We start from the raw sequence: 20,598 nt of genomic DNA on the forward strand, positions 1-20,598 counted from the left end.
AGAAATGTCGCGGCGTCTTCTTCTGTATTTGTTTTTTCAACTTCAAATGTTTTAGTTTTCCGTCTGCTTATCATTTTGATCGATATTCCGTTCTAGTTCTAAATTTTTTGTTACCGGATTTTTGCATTCTAATTAAAGATTAAGAACAATTTTTACTTTAGAACTGCCTTATTCAATCAATAATTTTATCAAAATTAAATCTAACGCTTTTTAAATTTTTATTTTCGAAGTAAGACTTTACCACCACCTATTTATTTTTATTTTTACAGTTATTTTATTTATTTTTTCAGTTATTTCATTTTACTTAATAAATATATAGCTCTCAGAAAGCTTACTAATTACTAACTTGAAATTGATTTTGAATTGATTGAATATTGTTTTTATTCAATTTAAGAGAAAATGGCAGGTGATTCATCTCCCATGGAAAGTTTCACATTAGAAACTCATCCCATCCTATCATTATTAGGCGGCATGGATGAAGGTTCAATAAATAGAAAACATCTGAATCAGTTCATAGAATTTTTGGAAGCTAGCCGACAAGCAATCTCATTTCAACCTGCTCATTATAAAACCATTACTTCATTTATGAAAAAGTCTGTATCTAATTTCAGATAGTTTTTTTATATTATGGTTGTTGTTTTTTCACTTACCTGAAAGTGAAAATTAGTCAAAACTTATTAAACAATTAAAAACTTGATTCCGTATCGTATGGAAAATAAAAAATGCTCCACTTGTTATTTTGTTATTTCTCTAAAGGTGTCCTTGTGTATTTCATTGTGAAATAAAGTGATGTTTTATTTAAAATTGTTGATTAAAGATTTACAAACTTTTTATTTCAATTTTTATGAAGGTATATAGAATATCAGATATTCAACAACCCCAATATGCCAATACATAAACAATTTCCAACACTAAACAAAAAGTTGTCCATGCCTGATGATAAAAGAAAATTTTTTCTCAAAAGTCTGAGTCGAATAGCCTTTATGAACTTGATATGTGGTATTGATATAAAGTGGGATCATTTAAAGGAGGAATTCTACCTAGAGACGTCACCTATTTTCTCTGAATTCGATTGGTCAGAGAAGTACAACCCCGTGAGAATTTTGAAACAGTTGGAAGGCACCCAGGGTAAATTATGGGTCTTTAGAGAGAGATTTGTTCAGGAATTTCTGGCTGCCTGTTATCAAGCTGATAAAATTTTAGGTTCTATTTTTTTTGTTCATTTCTAAATTTTATATAATTCATTTATGAAAAATATCAATCAAACCAGAGGCACTGACAGCCAGGAAGCATCGTTTGCTGGGTCGCAAGTTAACACAAAGTCTCAAAATGATGCCAGGGACTTCCGATATTTGGTGCATGACCTTTGGCCTGACATCGAGACACTGCGACCTTTGCCCTCATCAGCTGAGATTGATGACGGAAGTAGTCAGCCAGTTGAGACAGATTCTGAAAAAGTTTGTTTCAAGTAAAATGGGGAAATCTTGCAATAAATCTGGTGTAAAGTATCGCTATTCAGAAATGAAGAAAGATGTAAGTTATTGTTTTTTGTATTTCAATATTTTCTGATTGCACATTTTGTATTCCCATTAGGTAATTAAAACATTCACTTTTGCATATCACCATATATGGTTAATTTTCTTACCTCAATAATAGATAAAAGAACAAGCAAATAGCCGTTTGACTCGATTCTTCATTGAGTGCACATTTGAATCAAGCAATAAAGGCCAGCTGATTAGACTGATCGATCAAATCCTGATCAATGAAACAATTAACTACTCTGGCATCTGCCTATCACAGAACAGGGTGTTGTACAGCCTAGCTGCCATTGGTTACTTCATGACTGTGGCCCCTCGAGTCTATGGACTTCATCTGCCCAAGAATAAGATTGACCAGAAAAACATAAAAATGCTCACTGAACCTCTTCACTCTGTTTCTGACAATACTCTGCAGGTTTATGTACATGTCTAGCTGGCTCTATATGTGTACATGTTTTTGTACTGGTATACATATGCAAATGATATGCACTCTTAATTACCGGTTTCATTGAAAAATTCAGTGCAAAAATGTATGCAATTGTGCTAATTAAAAAGTTGAAATAAGTTGAACATTTAAATTTATAAAAGGTACTTAGATAAGTTTTAAAGAGCAATTACGGTCACAATAATAAAACATTATAACATTACTTAATCATTTTTTACATTTGCATTATTTGCATTGAATTATAACAGAAACGCATTGCAGGTGTTGAACTTGAGTGGAAACAACATTGGGCAGAGGGGCATGGAGTCATTGTTTCGTTTCTTTGTGAAGGCATCGGACCTCACCCATCTGGATGTCAGCAACTGTCACATGACAGACCGGGGACTGATGATGTTTGTTCAAGCGTTCATCTGCATGCCTCTCATCTTCATCAATCTCTCTCATAATCTCATAGGTTGGACTGGTGTCATAAACTTTCTACGTTTTTTCCAATTAAATGGTTCTTTTTTATATATCTCTAGAGGCTAAATTCATTGTATTTTATACTTTAAATACTTGACAACTTTGAGTTTTTTTTTTATGTAAATTCCTTTCTGAGTTTTTGCAAATTTGACAAAGTAGAATCAAATAAGAGTACATGATGTAATGTTACAGTTTATTACTACATCCTTATACATATGATTTTTTACTACATTCACAACCCATGTTCATATGTGCCACACCACTCTGCACTAACAAAGGCAGTCGAGGAATTGGCCACCTCTCTCGTAACCTCTGTTACCTTCCAAGCCTCGAATGGCTCGACCTCTCAGACAATTGCATCAACGAAGGGGCAGTCACATTAGCCCATGCTATGTCCAGCTTGTCATCTCTGAGGTATTTGAATCTGGATAGGAACAGTCTAGACGATCGAGGAGTTACAGCTGTTGCTCAGGTCATTGGGTCACTTGAGAAAATTCAGTGCGTCAGTTTTGCTGAGAATAGTATCACTGCTGCTGGGTCCGATGCCCTCGCTGACCAGGTAAATAAGCTCTGTTGCTTGTTGCTCACTGTTTTATACTTATGTGTTGAGTGTTGCCAATGACGATAATTATCATTAAAATATGCAGAAAACTGAAATAAATTTAATACCACAGGTTAAAAGGAGTCAATCAATAAGAAGTCTTGATGTTAGACTCAACAAGATACCATTTTCTGGTTTGAACATTTCTATACTTTTCTAATGTTGAACATAATTGTTTGGATCTTAATTTTTTTTATTAATTTTGAGTATCTTTCCGCATATTAAATAGTCATGCAGAGCAAATATTTGGTTGTAGTACCCTGCATTCAAATATATTAATCTTCATACGTTTCCATATAATTTAATTCAATTATTATCAAATCATCAACCTACCTACACAACATTCACTGAGAACAGCTGTGATGAAGTTGAGGAGGGCAGCCAAATCACAGGGAAGGATGCAGGTTGTCACATGGGAACAACATCCCTACTCCATTCCATTAGATTCGCCATCAGCTATTACGGAAAAGGATGTGAATGAACCGCCTTTATTTTTTGAAGGTACACAAACCAATCCTGACGTGTTTGGCTGTTTAAGAGGTAATACAAAACAAGGTGGCCCTTATAATCCCCACGATCACCCTAACCCCACTTACAGCAATGTATCATCAACACTAGAGATAAAAGATCCAGATAAATTAGAACCAACAATGGCCATCACCAGAAACCCAACTGATGAAATATTTGGAAGAGTAAACTTCCAGCTATCAATTGCTCTGAAGAAAGTCGTTGCTGGTGATTCTGCAATTAAGGATCGGTTGATGGCATTAGGTGGAGCTAATAAGTGCCAGGCTCTTGTTCATCCACATGCTCATGACGATGATCAAGCTGATGATAAGAAAGAAGTTGATGTTGATGGTAAAAAAGTTGCTGCCTCCGATGAGAAGAGAGAGATTGGTGCTTATGATGAGAATGATGGCGGCCAGCATGGTGTTGGGAAGGACAAGAGGGAACATCGAGGAGATATTGAACAAGGTTAGTAAGAATGAGTTGGAAAGTAATAGATGTGCATTCCTTATAAATGTTTCAATCCCTCAACTGATTAGTAAAATTAAACTTTTTCAATAAAGGAGGTGATTATGAAGAGGCAACAACATCAAAGACAACTACAGCTACACTGCTACCAACGTCAGAGGGATTGATGACGATGACAAATAGGTTGGACAAAAGTGTTAATGATAAAAGCAATGATGCCAGTGGTAAGGGTATTGTAGAGGCAGGTATCGATGCACCAGATGATGTTTGGTCACATGATGCAGCCAATCCTGTTGACAAACTTTCAGAGGGTAAGATGTGTCATGTTGAGTTTTCTGTCAATCATTCATTTGTTTTGTAAATTATTGTCTTATTTCTAATGTGATCCATTTTTTGTGTGTGTGTGCCATTTATGTTGAGTAGAATTTTTAGAAGATTTATGTAACTGTGATGTGTTCTTACTTTTCTAGCAAGTCAGATCGACATTCCAAAACCAGCTCCAAGGAAAAGGAAGTGGAAGAATTACATGTCATTATCTCACTTTACTAAGCAACAACAACAACCTGATGCACCAGCAGAAACGACAACAACAACAACAACTGCTGCTACAACAATTGATACAGCTACCATAAATTCAGTCAAAACAACATTTAGTAGACAGCAGCATCACCAGCAAGATTGTAACTACCATCATCAACAACAGCAGCAATTACATCAGCAACAGCAGTTACATCAACTACAACAGAGACATAATTCTCACAAACAACATCAACTACAATTGAGGACTAGCACAATATCAACATCACAGAGCCGGACACTACCGTCAGAGAAAGCCAAGAGAGCAAGTAGTAGCTACAGCACAAGTAGATTGGATGGATCAAGTTCCTTACAAAACAACACCCACTCATTTCTGGATAACATCGATGATGAAGCCGACAACAACGTTGAAAAGGAAAAAAATGATATCCTTAATAATATTTCGAGATCTAAGAAAACATCCATGTTCCTGAAGTCAAGTGGTAATATAAGCAGCTACAGCAATCCATCAAATTCATTTAACTTGGTGGATAGCATTCATCTCTATGATCTCTGATTGGTCGTTGGCAGATGGGTCATTGGCTGATTGGTTATTGGCCGATTGGTTATTGGCTGATTGGTTATTGGCTGATTGGTTATTGGTTTCATCAGCGTTTGCAGTGATTGTTCCTAGCAGTTGATTTCAAGCTGACCAATTAATATGACCGAATGTTAACTTATACCAAAATAAATTTGTTAATTATTCAATGGCAGCTTATGTAAACATGATTTTTGCTTCAATTTTTGAAATTTGTATCACTCTTATTATTTTTACTCTTATCTTTTTATTAAATGTAAACTGTTGGATGTTTGACATTGATAAGGATTACAACTTGATCGAATTGTATCAAACTTTTAATTTAATTTAATGACGTTAGCCAGCAAAGACTAACTAGCCATTTTAGTATTTAATTCAAAGTAATCAACATATCATACGCTTTCTACCATCGTTGTTCCATGGACTGTTTAGAATTTTAACGTGAGTATGCTTATTTTGTTTTAATTTGTTCATCTATATGTTTATTAATATTTCTATCATTTGTATCTGAAGTTATCACCATCAACATTTTATTATCATTATTATTTTTTTATTGCTCTAATGATTAATGCAAGGACTCAGCGCTCTGTGGTTATTTTTCGTGTACTTCATAATTTTATTCATTTCTGTTCTTGTAATGTTCATTGTTTTTGGTTATGATTTTCGTCGATTAACGTTCTTTAATTCCAAGTTAATTAAATTAATTAAAGTTAATTAAATCCCTTGAATATCGATTTTACAGAAGATTTTTTAAATAGTTGATATACAGCACAAGATTTTAAAGCCGGCAATTTCCACATTTTTGAACTTTTAAAAGTTCCAACTTTCGTCTGAAACATCTAAATAGACTGAAACTTAAAATAAAAACTAGATACATCCTTTAATTATGACCATTTTGATAACATCGCTTTTTCTATTTCTGCCTGCACATCCAGCTCCTAAATCGATTTGTCCGCTAGCTGCTTGTTGGGAACTCACTTTTCTCATGTCATGTGAAAAAGCAATATTTGATTACCAAGACCTCCACACACAAACGCATGTCAAGGTCATCTACAATTATATATTTATTATTATTATAATTATCACAGTTGTCATTATTACTTTATTATAAAGACAAACGAACAAATGTTATTAATTAATTAATCTATTAAATGAACAGATTATTAAAAGAGTGCTGATAACGTTGAATGAAAAAGTTTCCAGTTCGTATTTAATGTATCAAAATTTTATCCGACCACTCATTCATTAATTTATTCATTCATTCACTTTATCATTCGTTCAATAATTCATCCACTTAATCATTCATTCATCCACTTAATCATTCATTCATCCACTTAATTATTCATTCATTCATCCAACCATTCATTCATTTACTCACTCCTTACAAAATATCCCTAGGTGAGTTCCGACGTTCAATCAGCCATTTTTTTTTTATTACAACTGTCCGTGACATTACGGTAGGACCATTAATGACGATATTATGTATAACCGAACAATAAAGTGGTCACCTAACATCACTCTTATAATAATAATAATATAATAATAATAATATAATAATAGTAATATAACAATAATAATATAATAATAATAAGACGAGGACAACAACAGAAATTATAGATGATAGTGACGCTGAAACAATAACGAACGATGACAATGTAAAATAATAATAAAAATAATAATAAATGATGGTAATTATTTCTTGGAGTAGTCGATTTGCATGGCGTGCGTGGTGGTTATCTTGAAACCCTGTAGGGCCTCTCTGGCAGGCACCGCATGGCTGTCTGTATCGAACTCGACGAATGCTATGTCCGATCGACCAGGTACCAGTCTGACCTCTTTAAAGCCGGGGAATCTAAAGAGAGGAGAATAGTTGCTATTATTATTATCTATATTTATTATTATTGTTGTTGTTGTAATGAAGATAATAATAAAATGAAAAAAAAAGAATAAAAAATGGTTTGACTAACTGATTGAACAGCATAGACAACATAATGTCATTTGTCTCGTCGGGCAGATTCGAAAGGAAGAGGATGTGATGTGGTACTTGCTGCTCGGCTGCTTGCTGCTGTCTGCTGGGGGCCGCTGTCGACATTTCCATGCGAGGTACTGTTAACAATGAAGATGATGATGGTTAGAATTTCGGCGGTCATAACGATGATAAAGTTACTCATGTTGATGAAAGGGTCTAACGGTGGCGATGATAACAATGGTGATGATGATTGAAGTTTTGATCTAGATGAGGGGGATGAAGAAAGATGATGACGACGACGATGGTGATGTAAACGATGCGAATGATGAAGATCTCAATTGATGAATTAAATTATTTATTTCCTGCTTGTGATTGCATATTAATTAACTCATCTAAACATCAACAATTACATTGAAAATTACATATAACAATTCTCTAATTGGCTGTCTATAACAAAGAAAGTACTAACCAGAAACTTCACCATTCATTGCCCTCTGACCTTTATCTCCAGGCCTTTGTAAGAAAATATTCAACATCGTTGTTTTTATTATAAAAACTAATCAGCTAATGAAATATACATGTGTGTCAATCAACAATCCACCCAACAACAAAAAGACAAAAGAATGAACTAGCAAACAAAAAATGCATGAACAAACAAACAAACAATTTGATAAAGGAAGGGAAAAAGGAGAAAGATAGGGAATATTTTAGATAATATACACACATGGGCAAATAAATGAATTAGGAAACAAAAAATAAATAAATGAAAAGAGAGAAAGAGAGGGAAAGAAAAAAAGAGAGAGAGAGAAAATATAGAAAGTATTACTTGTTAGTTTTCTTCTTCTTCTGCTTATTGGCTTCCTCATCCTCTGGCCTCTTCTTCTTGCCGCCCTTCTCAACGAACGTCCCCCTCATCCGAGATATCACCTCGGATTCCTTCTTCGAGTACTGAATCCTCTGAAAAGTTATCATAATTTAATTGCGTAATATAATATTATATTATAAATTGCAGTTAATCTGTATTCGTAGTTGTTATTAAAACACTAATAATATAATAATATATAAATATCTATAGAATTGAAACATAACAAATGAACTAAAATTAAAAATTAGCCCATAAAATCCCAATATTTAAACAAAATAGAAGGAAAACAGGCTAAAATAGAGAAAAAGAGATAAAGAGAGAGTGAAAGAGAGTTGAAGAAAGGGTGAGAGAAACTGACCATGGGCTTATCATAAAAGGGGTAGCCATTGAGAGCCCTCATAGCCACATTAGCACTGGAAATCTCCTTGAATATGATGAAAGCCTGCCCTCTCATCTTCATAGTCTTCATGGCCACAATGTCCAGAATGTGACCGAACTGGGAGAACAACTCGTAGAGCGATCGCTTCAATTCTGAGGTGCATGGATTATGTTAATTATGGAACGTTTGATTATTGTTTGATTATTGTTAATTAATTTACATTAATTATTTATTATGTTACAGTTTCGTGAATGCGCAAGTAATAATGAATTAATTCTATTCAATAAATAAATAAATAAATAAAATATTATGTATGCAATTAATTATGAACTATACTATCACAACCTGTGAATGTGTGAATATAATTTAAATAATAAATGAATTCTATTAAACTAATAATAATTAAGTAAATAAAAAACTGAAATAATCGATGATAATTAAAAATTTAATTAATTAATTAAATAATATAACCTTCTTTATGGATTTTGTCATTCAGGTTATTGATGTAAATCGTACAGCTAGGTCTCAAATCCATTTCTGTTCTGTAACCTTGAACATAAGAGTGATTAAATCATGAAATCGTATATATATAAAAAATGTTAATCTAATAAAATCTTTTATTAGTAATCATAAACTATACTATCACATAATTACAGTATGTTATCATAAAATTTATAAAAACTATTGAAAAAAATTATTAAATTAAATTATAAAAAACATTCAATTGTAGGTTTTTGAAAAAAATTTTGATCTAGTTGCATTTTTATAAGCTTGAATATATTATAACTTTATTACAGATTCTAATGAAAGCTCACGCAATCAAGCAGAACTAGTTAGAAGAGATAATTTTTTAGTAAATGCAAATGTGCAAGTGTGACATCAAATTAATGAGCACCTTAAATCCTAAACAAAACCTCCACCTAACTAAAAAACAGATCAGAAAACCTAAAAATTAAAAACTTATATCTAAAAAATTGTTGATGTTTTTCTAAGAAAAAATTGAAATTATAATATCTTATTTTAATACTATGGTCTATATTTGGTATATGGTTATGAAAGTTAACTAGGCAGACTGTTTGTTAGAAGTTTCTATATATTTTAAAAAGAGAATTTATTTCATATGATTAAAATTTTAAATACGTATATATTTATATATAAATTTGGTTTTCACTTTCAAAATAAAAATATTTTTTGACAGCTAAAAAAATCTAAAAAGCTACTATATTGTGGACCCTAAATTTAAATTATATTAATTAGTTAGATTGGTTGGCAGTAATTATAATTCAATTAAAATTATTTGGATATTACGTTTTTTGGGTTTAGTTTAGTTAGAACAGGTAATGAAGCCAATAGTTTACCTGTTTACTTTATTTATTTTTATAGTTTCATTAATGTTGATATAAATTATAAATTCTAAAAATTTACTAATTTGTCAAAAAATTTTAACTTTTTTAGACTTCGTTTTATTTGTTGAATAAATAAGTTGAAGTCTAAAAAAACTGAAATTTTTTATTAAATTAATTAATTTTATTCTTTATTTTATTTACTGAAACAACACATGAAGAAATGCTCACTCGATTAGACTTCAAAAAATCGGCCGCAAATTAAACGATCAATAAACCAAGAATTAATCTTTAATATCGTTTTCAATCGCTCAAATTAATTTCGGTTTAAGCTAGCCAAATATTAAAAATAAATAATAAATGTTTTAAAGTGAGCGAAATTAAGATTTATGGTAAAAAGTTAAAGTTAAGCAAAGTAATGAAATAGTTTGAAACTTTTTTATTTATTTTACTTATAAGTAAAGTAATAAAATAATATTAAAAATTTCTATAAAAAATTATAACAATTTAAAATTTTTTTTTTAAATTAAAAATTTAAACAAAAGCACTTTGTTACAATTTTTATGTTATTGGTGCATATTGCATACCTTTTCGTTAATTTACACCTTTAATCAAGCAATGCTTACATTTGAAAAGTAAACTTACAAAAAATTCGTTTAAATTTTCGATTTAAATTTTGATTCATGTCATAAAAAACCGGTTCAGTGTTAATTGACGTCCAGTCTTGCATGCATTAAAATGGCGAAAAAATTCAAATTTTCAATAAGACGTGGCTCAAAATTGAAATTATTTCTACTTATTTTGATTTTCTTGATGATAGTGATGTGGACCTTGCTGCATTTGTTAATCTTGCAGAATAAAAAGTTAACTTACCCGTACAAATTCAAATCGCAATTTTCCGGCGAATATAAACCAAAACATCAAAAATTAGATTTCAGTTATTTGAACTTGTTTAAATTGAATAGTTCAACAACCAGCAACTTTGACAACATCCACTGCGTAACCACTTCGACTTCACCGTCCTTCACAATTTGCATTTACTCTGAACTGGTGGATGAGTTCATATCGAGAGATCTGCAGAGTACTGGCGTCTGGGAACCTGAAATCACTGAGTTGATGCAAGAGGTACTTTGTCAATCCATTGATTGATTGATTGATTGATTGATTGATTGGTTGGCTGGTTGGTTGATTAATTGATTGACTGACCCTGTTAACCAGCAACATCATCAATTTAACATTAGTTACAAACACATACAATGCTACATTGATAACAACATGAACACAATTTTTCAACAAACAAACTTGTACCAGATGTTAAGCAAAAATTAACAGACATTCAGTATATGAACACAATAATCTGAACAACATCAAACACTTAGCAACACAACCACTTGAATGATAAACATAAACATTTTATGAGCTTAAACAACATCACAAAAATCTGGCTTGAAACGAGCCAAAGTTGAATGAACATCCACGGCATTAACTGAAACATTGCATACAAAATCACAATTATTATAATTAAACAACAACAACACGTGCATCCATGTGAACAACAACAACTTTAACAAACAACAACTTTAACAAACAACAACTTTAACAAACAGGCCTTATATACAAACATAGAAAACAAAACAAACACATACTACACAAACAAAAGCTTAAACATAAGGGCATTCTTTAAACATAGAAAGAAACATACAAAAATTCTTCAAACACACACAAATAAACAAACGAACGTATTAACAGGCCTATAACAAACAAACATACAAACAAACAGACAGACAGACAAACAAACAAACAAACAAACAAACAAACAAACAGGTCTTAAACAAACACACAAATAGGCTTTAAACACAGATAGAAGCAGTATATTAATAGATATCGGGTGCAACATTGGTTACTATTCCCTACTTGCTACTGTCATGTCACACAGAGTTATCGCTATAGACCCCGTATACGAGAGTCTCAAACGTTTGTATAAGTATGTTTTTGTATGTTTGTATTTGTGTACTGTGTATTCTTTGTATATTGTAGTTTTACATTTTTCTGTCCGTATTCACTATTGTTAAAGATTCAGCGTATGTGAATATCTCAGACGTTTGTATAAGTACGTTTGCATGTTTTGTATGTTTTTATTTGTGTACATTGTATGTTATCTTTGTATATTTTAGTATGTGTATATGTTGGTTTGTGTTTTGGCGTCTTTTATTCACCATTTTTATAGATCCAGCGTATGTCAATACCTCAGACATTTGTATAAGCATGTATAAAATGAATACGAAAAATTTCCAAATAATAATAATAATAATAACCAACAACAACAACAACAACAACAACAACATCAACAATAATAATAATAATTATTATTATTATTATTAAACAATAACGGTTGCTAAGATCTGTATGTGTGTGTATGTATGTTTAGAGTTGTGCGTGTTCACACATGCACGTTTTAATAACAATATTTTGTACATAGCTACAATGGTAGATTTTTCGTCCGTGGGGTATTTTGAGGCATAGATATATACACCTAGCAATAATCCAGATTATTTTGTTTATTTATCGTGGTATTATTTAATTATACGTTGTCTCTGTTTCGTTTTGTTGTTCATTGCTTATGTGTTGTTTATTGCAAACTTACGTGTTTATACCTTCGTTTATGTTTGTTGTATCATAATGATCAACGTGTCGTTTGTAGATGGTCGGATTTCTATGTTTATGTTTATGCTTTAAAAGAGTTCTTCTTAATATAGGAGATTTGTAGTCGACATCATTGCTGTTGTCGTAGATGACGTCATCATTGTTGTAGATGACGTCATCATCGCTGTTGTTGTTGTTGTTTATGTAGACTGCGTGTCATTGTTACATTTATTAGTTGGTAGCATCAAACTAATAATGTTTGCGCTGCTGCCTGTCCACAAGGACATCTTTGAACATCCTTTGCCGTCTCTTTCTTTCTTTTGTTTCTTCTCTCTCTCTCTCTCTCTCTCTCCTTTTCACCTTCTTTCTTTCTCTCTCTTTATTTATTTATCTCTCTTGCTTTCTCTTGTTCTTTCTGTTTTTTTCTCTTTTCTCTCTCCCTTTTTATCTCTCTCTCTTTCTTTCTCTCTTTCTTCACAAACACGTGCACTCTCTCTTACTCACTCACCTTTTACGCACACACGCACACACACACACAAATACACACATACACACACACACACACACACACACGCACAAACACACTCACACACACAAATACACACACACACACAAATACACACACACACACATACACATACATACACAACCACAACAACCACAACATCAAAATGTAGGTCAATAGAATTGAACGGTAGGGGCGTGGACCCTTACAAAGTGATGCTGCTGCTGAATGCAGTGGCAGAGGAGAGGGGACTGGCCACTGTCCGCAAGAGTGGGAGCAATCAGGGGGATGCCCAGGTGGAAATGCAGGTGGTGATGATGAAGATGATGTGATGATGATGATGTAAGGGTCTGGGTGTGATGATGATGATGACGATGATGTGATAGTGGTGATGACGACGATGACGACGATGATGGTGAAGACGACGATATTATAATGGTGATAATATTTTGCAAAATTTATAAATGAATGACTTAGATTTTTACATTTTCGGTTCACCTTGGTATGAGAGGCGTTGTTGGACTATTTGACCGCGCCTTCATTGAACCTTCAGTGGGTCATACTGACCGAAACATTAACAGAGACAGACAGACAGACAAACGGACAGACAGACAGACAGACATTCATTTAAACATCAGACAGACAGACGACCAAACAATCAAACAGACAGGTTAATGAATGGATTGACAAGGTTAGAGAAACGGAGACACATATAAACAAACACACAAACAGACGAGTAAAAACCAAACTTAAAATTCAATTGGGAATTACAAACTTGTTGTGAATGACCGCCATGTCGAAGATGGCTGGTGGTTGAGAAAGGAGTCTTCGTTTTGATTTACATTCAATACGATGTCTCTATTGAAGAAAAGTTAATGTTAGATTCGATAGAACTTTGTCTCCATGAACACGGGAAGCTAGCTTCATTAAAATCATATCCGTCTACTTGGTGCGCATTTTGATATTTTTTTTCTTTTGCTTGGAAGTTTGCTGCCAAAATGCAGTTTGCACACGTATATTGTGGGAGGTTTTAATGTAAGTTTAGATACTGTCTCGAATGGAAAGTTTAATCTTGAAAGTCAAATAAGATCCTACACATACTAGATTGCAATAAACTCAACGTGCAAATCACATCGTTGTCATCATCGTTGTCATCTTAGACCATAATTTAGCAAATAAAAATGATTTTCATCACTCTGAGTTGTTGTTGTTGCTGTTGTTGTTACGAACTTTGATGTAATCAGTGTCTGGTTTTTTGTTTGGCTAACTTCTCACCCTGTTTAATTCCTTTGTTTGTTTCGACGTGTCTGTCATGTTGTTGTTGTGATGCCGTTTTGGAGCTGTAGGCAATCGTTTATTGTTAATTATCTTTCCATTACGCAATGATTGTTCATTAAAATATTAAGCACGTTTTATTTGTTTTCTAAGTTTAACATATCAGCCATCAAACAATTCAAATATTTATCTTCTTCCTCCAATGTTCGCCTTTAGATATTTCAATAACTTATTGCCATCTATCATTCTAGAATTTTTTAATTTTAGGTCAATTAATTTAATTTTTTTTGCAGTTTATCGACAAGACAAGCCAATTTGTATTTAATTCAGCCATGTATGATAGATTGAGGCATGTCCAGAATGAGTGGGAATCTGTGAATGGGATTGGGACGAAGTTTTGCCTACAGACATTAAAATGACGACTCCTTTGAAATTATTTATAAGAACGTCGAGAAAACTTGTTATAAACTTCGAGTGATGATGTGATGATGCTGATGACAATGATGATGTTGTGGTGATAGTGATGATGACAACGATGATATAATAATAATAATAATAATAATAATAATAATAATAATAATAACATTAATAACAATAATCCAGGTGAAAGAGTGTCAAGGTTCATGTCCGCCGATAGTTAAGACGATCGTATTAGATGACCTGACCTACATTCTGAACGAACCGACCCACATTATACCCGCATCGTTTTCCCGACCGACCAATAAAATCGCAGATAATGGGGTCAACGGCGTCGTCATCAGCAGAGCCAGTGGCGGCGATAGTAGTAGTGATGAAGGAGTGATGGAAGGAAGGTTGGAAAGAAGGAAGAGGTCGGTGGGTGGAGGGGATGAAGTTGCAGTTGGAAGGAAGCTGTTGCGCAATAAAAAAGCTGCCGCCGACGATGATGATAATGGTGATGGTGGTGATGATGATACTAATGGTAATAATAATAGTAATAATAATAATAATAATAATAATAATAATAATAATAATAATAATAATAATAATAATAATAATGATAATGATAATGATAATGATAATGATAATGATCTCAGAAATAGTGTTAATGACATGATAAGCAGCAAAGGTAAAAAGCTTTACGCTGACAATGAAGAAATCATCATCGATAGAAGTGCACTACGCACTGCAAAGAATAACAATAACCAGAACTTCCCCGATAACAACAATAACAACAACAATAACAACAACAACAACAACCTCAACAACAATATCATTAACAGCAACAAAATTAACGATAGTATCAACAACAACATTAATAGAAACAAAAATATGAATGACAAACTTAATAGAAATCTCGACAACATCATCGACAACAGTCGAAATCACAAAATAATTTTGAACAACAACAACAACAACAACAACAACAAAAACAACAACAACAAACAAAGTAGCAACAACAACAACAACGTTAACATCAACAACAAAAACAAGCTAAACAAAAACAAAATCATCATTAAAGTGGATTCTCAGGGATTCGAGCACAGAATTTTTTCGAAGAGTCACGTGATCTTCGACTTGAATGACGTCACCTACGTCTTCATGGAGTGGTACAGCACCGCTCGCCTCCACCATCTCTTTAATAGAACCGGTGGGGATTCATTAATTATTAATTAATTAATTTATTCTTTATTTATCATTATTTTTCAATATATTTATTCATTTAATTATTCATCCTCATCTTTATCTTCATCCTCATCTTCCTCATCATCCTCATCTTCAACATCATCTTCATCACTTTTATTTTTGTCATCTTCACCGGCATCTTTCGACGTCATCATTCTATCCTTTCAATGCAGTCACTGAACTGCAGTTGGATGGGACATGTTTGTTTGCTTGTTTGTTTGTTTGTCGAGTCTCACATAAGGGACAGGGGCCGTGTAGACGATTTACCCCATCATCTAGACAAATTCGTATTTGTAGATAGTTGTAGAATGAGAATTTTTCTGCTTTTTTGACAAGTTTGAAGAGCACTTCTGAAATGCTTGCTGCGAATTTCGACCAGTGCGCAATTCGAGCCGCGGGCTTGTGGTCCTTAATCACTTTCAGAATGGTTCCTCGGCAGCGGAGAGATGTCACTTGCTCTATTTCTGCATTTTGTTGACGAATCGTTAACATATAGAGTGTGTCGGTTTTGTTTTTCGAGTCGGGAAGCCAGTTATCAATTTTTATGTAACTGTCATATGACTCGTTCCACAAACATTTGAACTCATCATTGCCGTTTGAATTCAAGTAGCTAAGAAGTTTTAATATTAAAGATTCGGCAAAATGTTTGAGCGATCTAACGTTTAAGCCACTTGATTTGTATGGGAGCGACAAGCTTTCCGACCGACAACTGCTGATGGACGACGACAGCCATGATGTGACTGTTTTGCTGACCAGGGTGTCGAGGTACCTACCAATCCAGGTCAGCAAAATGTTCCAAGTGCGATGGCAGATATTTTCTAAGAATTTAGAGTTTCCACTGCACAGTTGTGTTGTGTTGATAATATTCTTTTGAGTTTGTCGATTATCTGGTCTTTGGCGTTTGTGTTGTTGCCTTCGAAATTGTATTTTTCATCGAGGTATTCGAAATTTCCTCCGAGGGGGTATCTGTTTGTCGCCTATCGTCAATGCCGGAAGGAATTGTTCGTAAACTCCGTTCAGGTTACGCATGCCGAATGAGGAATATTTATTTATCTTCATACTCATTCCAGTGGATTTGCACCAAGCTTGGTGGTTTATGTCGATGAGTTTTTGAGAACTTTTTGTGCTGTTGGTTGGCGATGGTGGCCGTGCCATCCTCGAATTGTAACCGTGTTGTTGTTTTCAAGTTAGTACGTATGTTACCGCATTGTCGGTACTCGGTCTTATCTATGACCTTCATTAGGAAGTTGAAGCAGTGGGGACACTAAATAACAACAACAACAACGACAACAACATCAACACAACAAAACAACAACGACAACAACAACAACAATTATTATTATTATTATTGAGGTGTGAATGTAATTATTCTTGGTTCGGGTCTATATTTACACAAAGTCAGCCTTCTTAATTATTGCTATTTATTTATTTGCTGATGGCTCCAATTATGGACTGTTGCATATAATTAGGCTAATTTAATTATGAACGGCGGGGCAACGACACGACAGAAAAAATAATAATAATTATTATTGTTGTTGTTATTATTATTGTTGTTATTGTTGTTGTTATTGTTGTTGTTATTATTATTGTTGTTATTATTATTGTTGTTATTGTTGTTGTTATTGTTGTTGTTATTAATGTTATTTTTTTGTATGCCTAATTTTTTTATTATTCTCTCAATTATTTTAAGCAAACAACAACCCCGTATATTCAACAATTGTCAAACGAACGAACAAACAAAACACACACCCACACACACACAAAAAACACGCACACACACACACACACACACACATATATATATATATATATATACAAACAAACGAACGAACAAACAAATAACAGGCGAACCACTGAAAGACGAGACATACAAGAAGCAAGCAAGCACAATGCTGGATGAACTGATGGTTGACCAAATGATTGGGTGGGTGATTTATCTTTCTATTTCTTCCTTCGTTCTTTCTTTCTTTTTTTCCATTTCAATTTGTTATAGCGCACATACGTATGTACGTACACACACCTACCCATGTACATTCACTCACATGCAGATACGCACCACACATACATAATTTATACAAACACACGCACAAACATACACATCATTCTAGCATAAATTTTCATTAACTTAGGTATTAATCAATCAATCTGGAACAATTAAGCAGCGTTAAACCACTTAGCAAACAAACAAACAAACCAATCATTCTATAAATATAAAGCGACTAATCAATATTTTATTTTGTTGTTGATTTATTGAAAATAGATTAATAAAAAACTGAACTAGCAATCATCCAATCAACCAACCAAGAAATCAACTCATCAGCCGACTAACATACAACTAACCAACCAACAAACCAACCAAACAACCAGTCAACTAACCACCAAACAAACAAACAGCCAGCCAGCCAACCAACAAATACAACCAACTAGCCAACCAACTAACCAACCAATCAACCAGCCAACAAACAACCAATCAACAACTGACCAACAAACTATCCAGTTTCTTTTTTGAACGTGGATACAGGCCATTCAGCATAACGTCACCAACCATGGGCTTCGCATTGAATCCACAATCGTGGCATCACTGGCCACACGACATTTTGTGGTGCCGTCTGTCCGCTACGAATCTCTTCAACAAGCTAACAAAACGATACTTAAAGAGTTAATTCAGAAATAACGAGACGAGATTTAAAGAACTGGCCCAGGAATAACGAGACAATATTTTCAACAACTAGTTTAAATAGCAAAAATGAGATTTAGTAAAATAGTTCTACATGACGAAACATTGTTTGACAAAACTGTTCCGAAATAACAAAGCCATGTTGGAGTAAATAAGTAAATAAATAAATAAATTAATTAATCAATCAATTGATTAATTAATTAATTCTATAAATTGACAAATCGATACTGGAGGAAACAAACAGAAATTTCAATTAACAAGACGATATTAAAATAAATACGTTTACCAAATATTCAATGTTTTTCTTGTGTTCTCATTTATTAAATTTAAAATTTAAATCACGAAAACTAACAAAAATGTAAATGACTGGTTGGTTGGGTGTTGGAATGATGTAAACTTCTTTTTCACCCCCCCCCCGTCTGCCTCATTCTCCCATTATATCCCATTATAGTTAACTGGGGATTAACGACAGATCATTTTTCTATTCATTTAAAATATTCAAAAATCACAACATCAATTGGACATACTGACCGAAACATAGACACACAGACGGACATTCAAACATCAGACAAACCGACAGACATTCGGACATCAGACAGATAGACGATCAAACAATCAAACAGGCTGGTTAATGAATAGATAGACAAGTTGATGGATGGTTAGACAAACAAAGAGACATACAAACAAACAAACAGACGAGTAAAAAAAGTCAGAATGATGAACTGGAGATGCTGAAGACCTTCCTGCATTTAGTCCGTAAAAACTTGAAATGTTAGGCACATACAAACACACACATACACGCACACATACACATACACATGTACAATATCAGCATTGAAAATCGGATTTGATTTATTTTAATCAGCCAAATTTCCAAGCGGAGAATAAAATGAAGTAAGAAAAGTGAAATTAATTAATCAAACGCGTGTTTTGACTTGTGTCAATAAAATGGTAATATTAGTGAGAATGCTTCGAAGAAAATTCCTAATGCAGTCAGTAGTACTACAAGTAATGTTTGTATAATTACTTTTTAAAAATTTTTGGCGATTCTTTCTTATATCTTTTGTTCGAGGTATCATCAGCAAACGCGCACAACGAATGTTAGATATGCGTGAACCAACGTATCGAGAACGTTGCGCGTGTGTGATCAGTCAGTCAGTCTGGATCTTCTTGTTGTCGAACCAGGTCTTCGCCAGAGCAGCATCAGGCACCTTAGTTTTTGAACCTACAATCTCGCCTCCAAATTACTACTACAATGATGATTAAAGTGATTGCCAGTCAGTACAGAAAATAATATGTAGTAATTGTATCAGTAGTAAAAGCTGTGGTGGTGGTGGTGGTGATGGTGGTGGTGGCGGTGTAGTAAAAACGGTAGTGGTAATGGTAGTAGTAAAAGTAGCGTCAGAGGCGTTTTTAGCGAGAATTTTTTTTTCAAATTATATATAAGTATGATTTCTGTAATCAATTTCACGGTATGAAGGGAAATTTGTGAATGTTTTTGCCCGGAAATCGCTTCAGAAAAATATGGCCGAGTTTAAAATTTTTAAAAAAAGGTAACGTCGTTAACTTTAGTAAATCCTTCTAGATCCAACAGAGTAAATTTCTTGTTACAGTGCTGATTAGTGGTAGTAAGAGTTAGGGCTGAAGGTCATTCTCTTCTTTTTTAATTATTTCTTAGAGGTATCAACAACACGCACACACACACACACACACACGCGCGCGCGCACGTGCACACACACACACACTCTTTTTCTCTCTCAACACACACACACAAACACCCACACACACACAAACACACACTCACACACATACTTTCACACACACACACACACATTCACACATACACTCACACACAGAAACAATGCATGTGATTGGCGTGAATATATTTACTGTCGAACCTAAGCACGGCGAAACAGGACAGTGCTCCTATAAGTTTACCATTAGGCCATCACGCCAATTAGTTGTAGTAGTTGTAGCTACTGTTACTACTACTACTACTACTACTACTATTAGCTGTGGCAGTAGCAGTTGTAGTAGTAGTAGTAGTATAGTTGTAGTAATAGTAGTAGTAGTAGTTGTAATATAGTAGTAGAATTAGTAGTAGTAATAGTGGTAGTAGTAATAAGTGGTGGTAGTAGTAGTAGTAGTACAGTAGTAGTAGTA

At 33.6% G+C, this 20,598-nt stretch overlaps 3 protein-coding genes across 3 annotated transcripts; 2 read left to right on the top strand and 1 right to left on the bottom strand.

Annotated features, from left to right (window-relative positions):
• Positions 1 to 399: 399 nt before the first annotated feature.
• On the top strand, positions 400 to 5,897 carry HELRODRAFT_182242 (hypothetical protein; the record flags this gene model as incomplete). The annotated part of the gene is made up of 11 exons (XM_009032548.1): positions 400 to 593; positions 851 to 1,203; positions 1,271 to 1,533; positions 1,657 to 1,953; positions 2,245 to 2,437; positions 2,724 to 3,004; positions 3,120 to 3,180; positions 3,404 to 4,021; positions 4,117 to 4,332; positions 4,492 to 5,040; positions 5,878 to 5,897. The coding sequence occupies 11 exons, from the start codon at positions 400 to 402 to the stop codon at positions 5,895 to 5,897; spliced, it is 3,045 nt and encodes a 1,014-aa protein (XP_009030796.1).
• A 366-nt stretch (positions 5,898 to 6,263) lies between these two features.
• On the bottom strand, positions 6,264 to 10,092 carry HELRODRAFT_186191 (hypothetical protein). The gene is made up of 9 exons (XM_009032549.1): positions 9,923 to 10,092; positions 8,820 to 8,897; positions 8,328 to 8,500; positions 7,931 to 8,061; positions 7,574 to 7,617; positions 7,103 to 7,241; positions 6,736 to 6,987; positions 6,435 to 6,714; positions 6,264 to 6,398 (listed from the first exon to the last, which is right to left on the bottom strand). Exons 2-7 carry the CDS (start codon positions 8,881 to 8,883, stop codon positions 6,828 to 6,830), a joined length of 711 nt encoding a protein of 236 aa, XP_009030797.1. The 5' UTR covers positions 8,884 to 8,897; positions 9,923 to 10,092; the 3' UTR covers positions 6,264 to 6,398; positions 6,435 to 6,714; positions 6,736 to 6,827.
• Positions 10,093 to 10,324: 232 nt separating this feature from the next.
• HELRODRAFT_194546 (hypothetical protein) lies at positions 10,325 to 18,727 on the top strand. The gene is made up of 7 exons (XM_009032550.1): positions 10,325 to 10,816; positions 11,539 to 11,675; positions 13,012 to 13,147; positions 14,718 to 15,723; positions 17,604 to 17,682; positions 18,256 to 18,576; positions 18,618 to 18,727. The coding sequence occupies exons 1-6, from the start codon at positions 10,430 to 10,432 to the stop codon at positions 18,419 to 18,421; spliced, it is 1,911 nt and encodes a 636-aa protein (XP_009030798.1). The 5' UTR covers positions 10,325 to 10,429; the 3' UTR covers positions 18,422 to 18,576; positions 18,618 to 18,727.
• The last annotated feature ends 1,871 nt before the right edge of the window (positions 18,728 to 20,598 follow it).

Source organism: Helobdella robusta, assembly GCF_000326865.2.
Source record: "Helobdella robusta unplaced genomic scaffold HELROscaffold_83, whole genome shotgun sequence".
Taxonomy (NCBI): Eukaryota; Metazoa; Annelida; class Clitellata; order Rhynchobdellida; family Glossiphoniidae; genus Helobdella; species Helobdella robusta.

Coding starts and splice junctions, on each gene's coding strand:
- HELRODRAFT_186191 (XM_009032549.1), bottom strand. CDS start 8,883: ATGGATTTGAGACCTAGCTGTACGATTTACATCAATAACCTGAATGAC. Junction 7,618..7,930: donor AAGAAGAAGAAAACTAACAA/GTAATACTTTCT, acceptor TTTCTTACAAAG/GCCTGGAGATAAAGGTCAGA. Junction 6,988..7,102: donor TTGTCTATGCTGTTCAATCA/GTTAGTCAAACC, acceptor TCCTCTCTTTAG/ATTCCCCGGCTTTAAAGAGG.
- HELRODRAFT_194546 (XM_009032550.1), top strand. CDS start 10,430: ATGGCGAAAAAATTCAAATTTTCAATAAGACGTGGCTCAAAATTGAAA. Junction 11,676..13,011: donor AGTCTCAAACGTTTGTATAA/GTATGTTTTTGT, acceptor ATCAAAATGTAG/GTCAATAGAATTGAACGGTA. Junction 13,148..14,717: donor ATGCCCAGGTGGAAATGCAG/GTGGTGATGATG, acceptor ACAATAATCCAG/GTGAAAGAGTGTCAAGGTTC.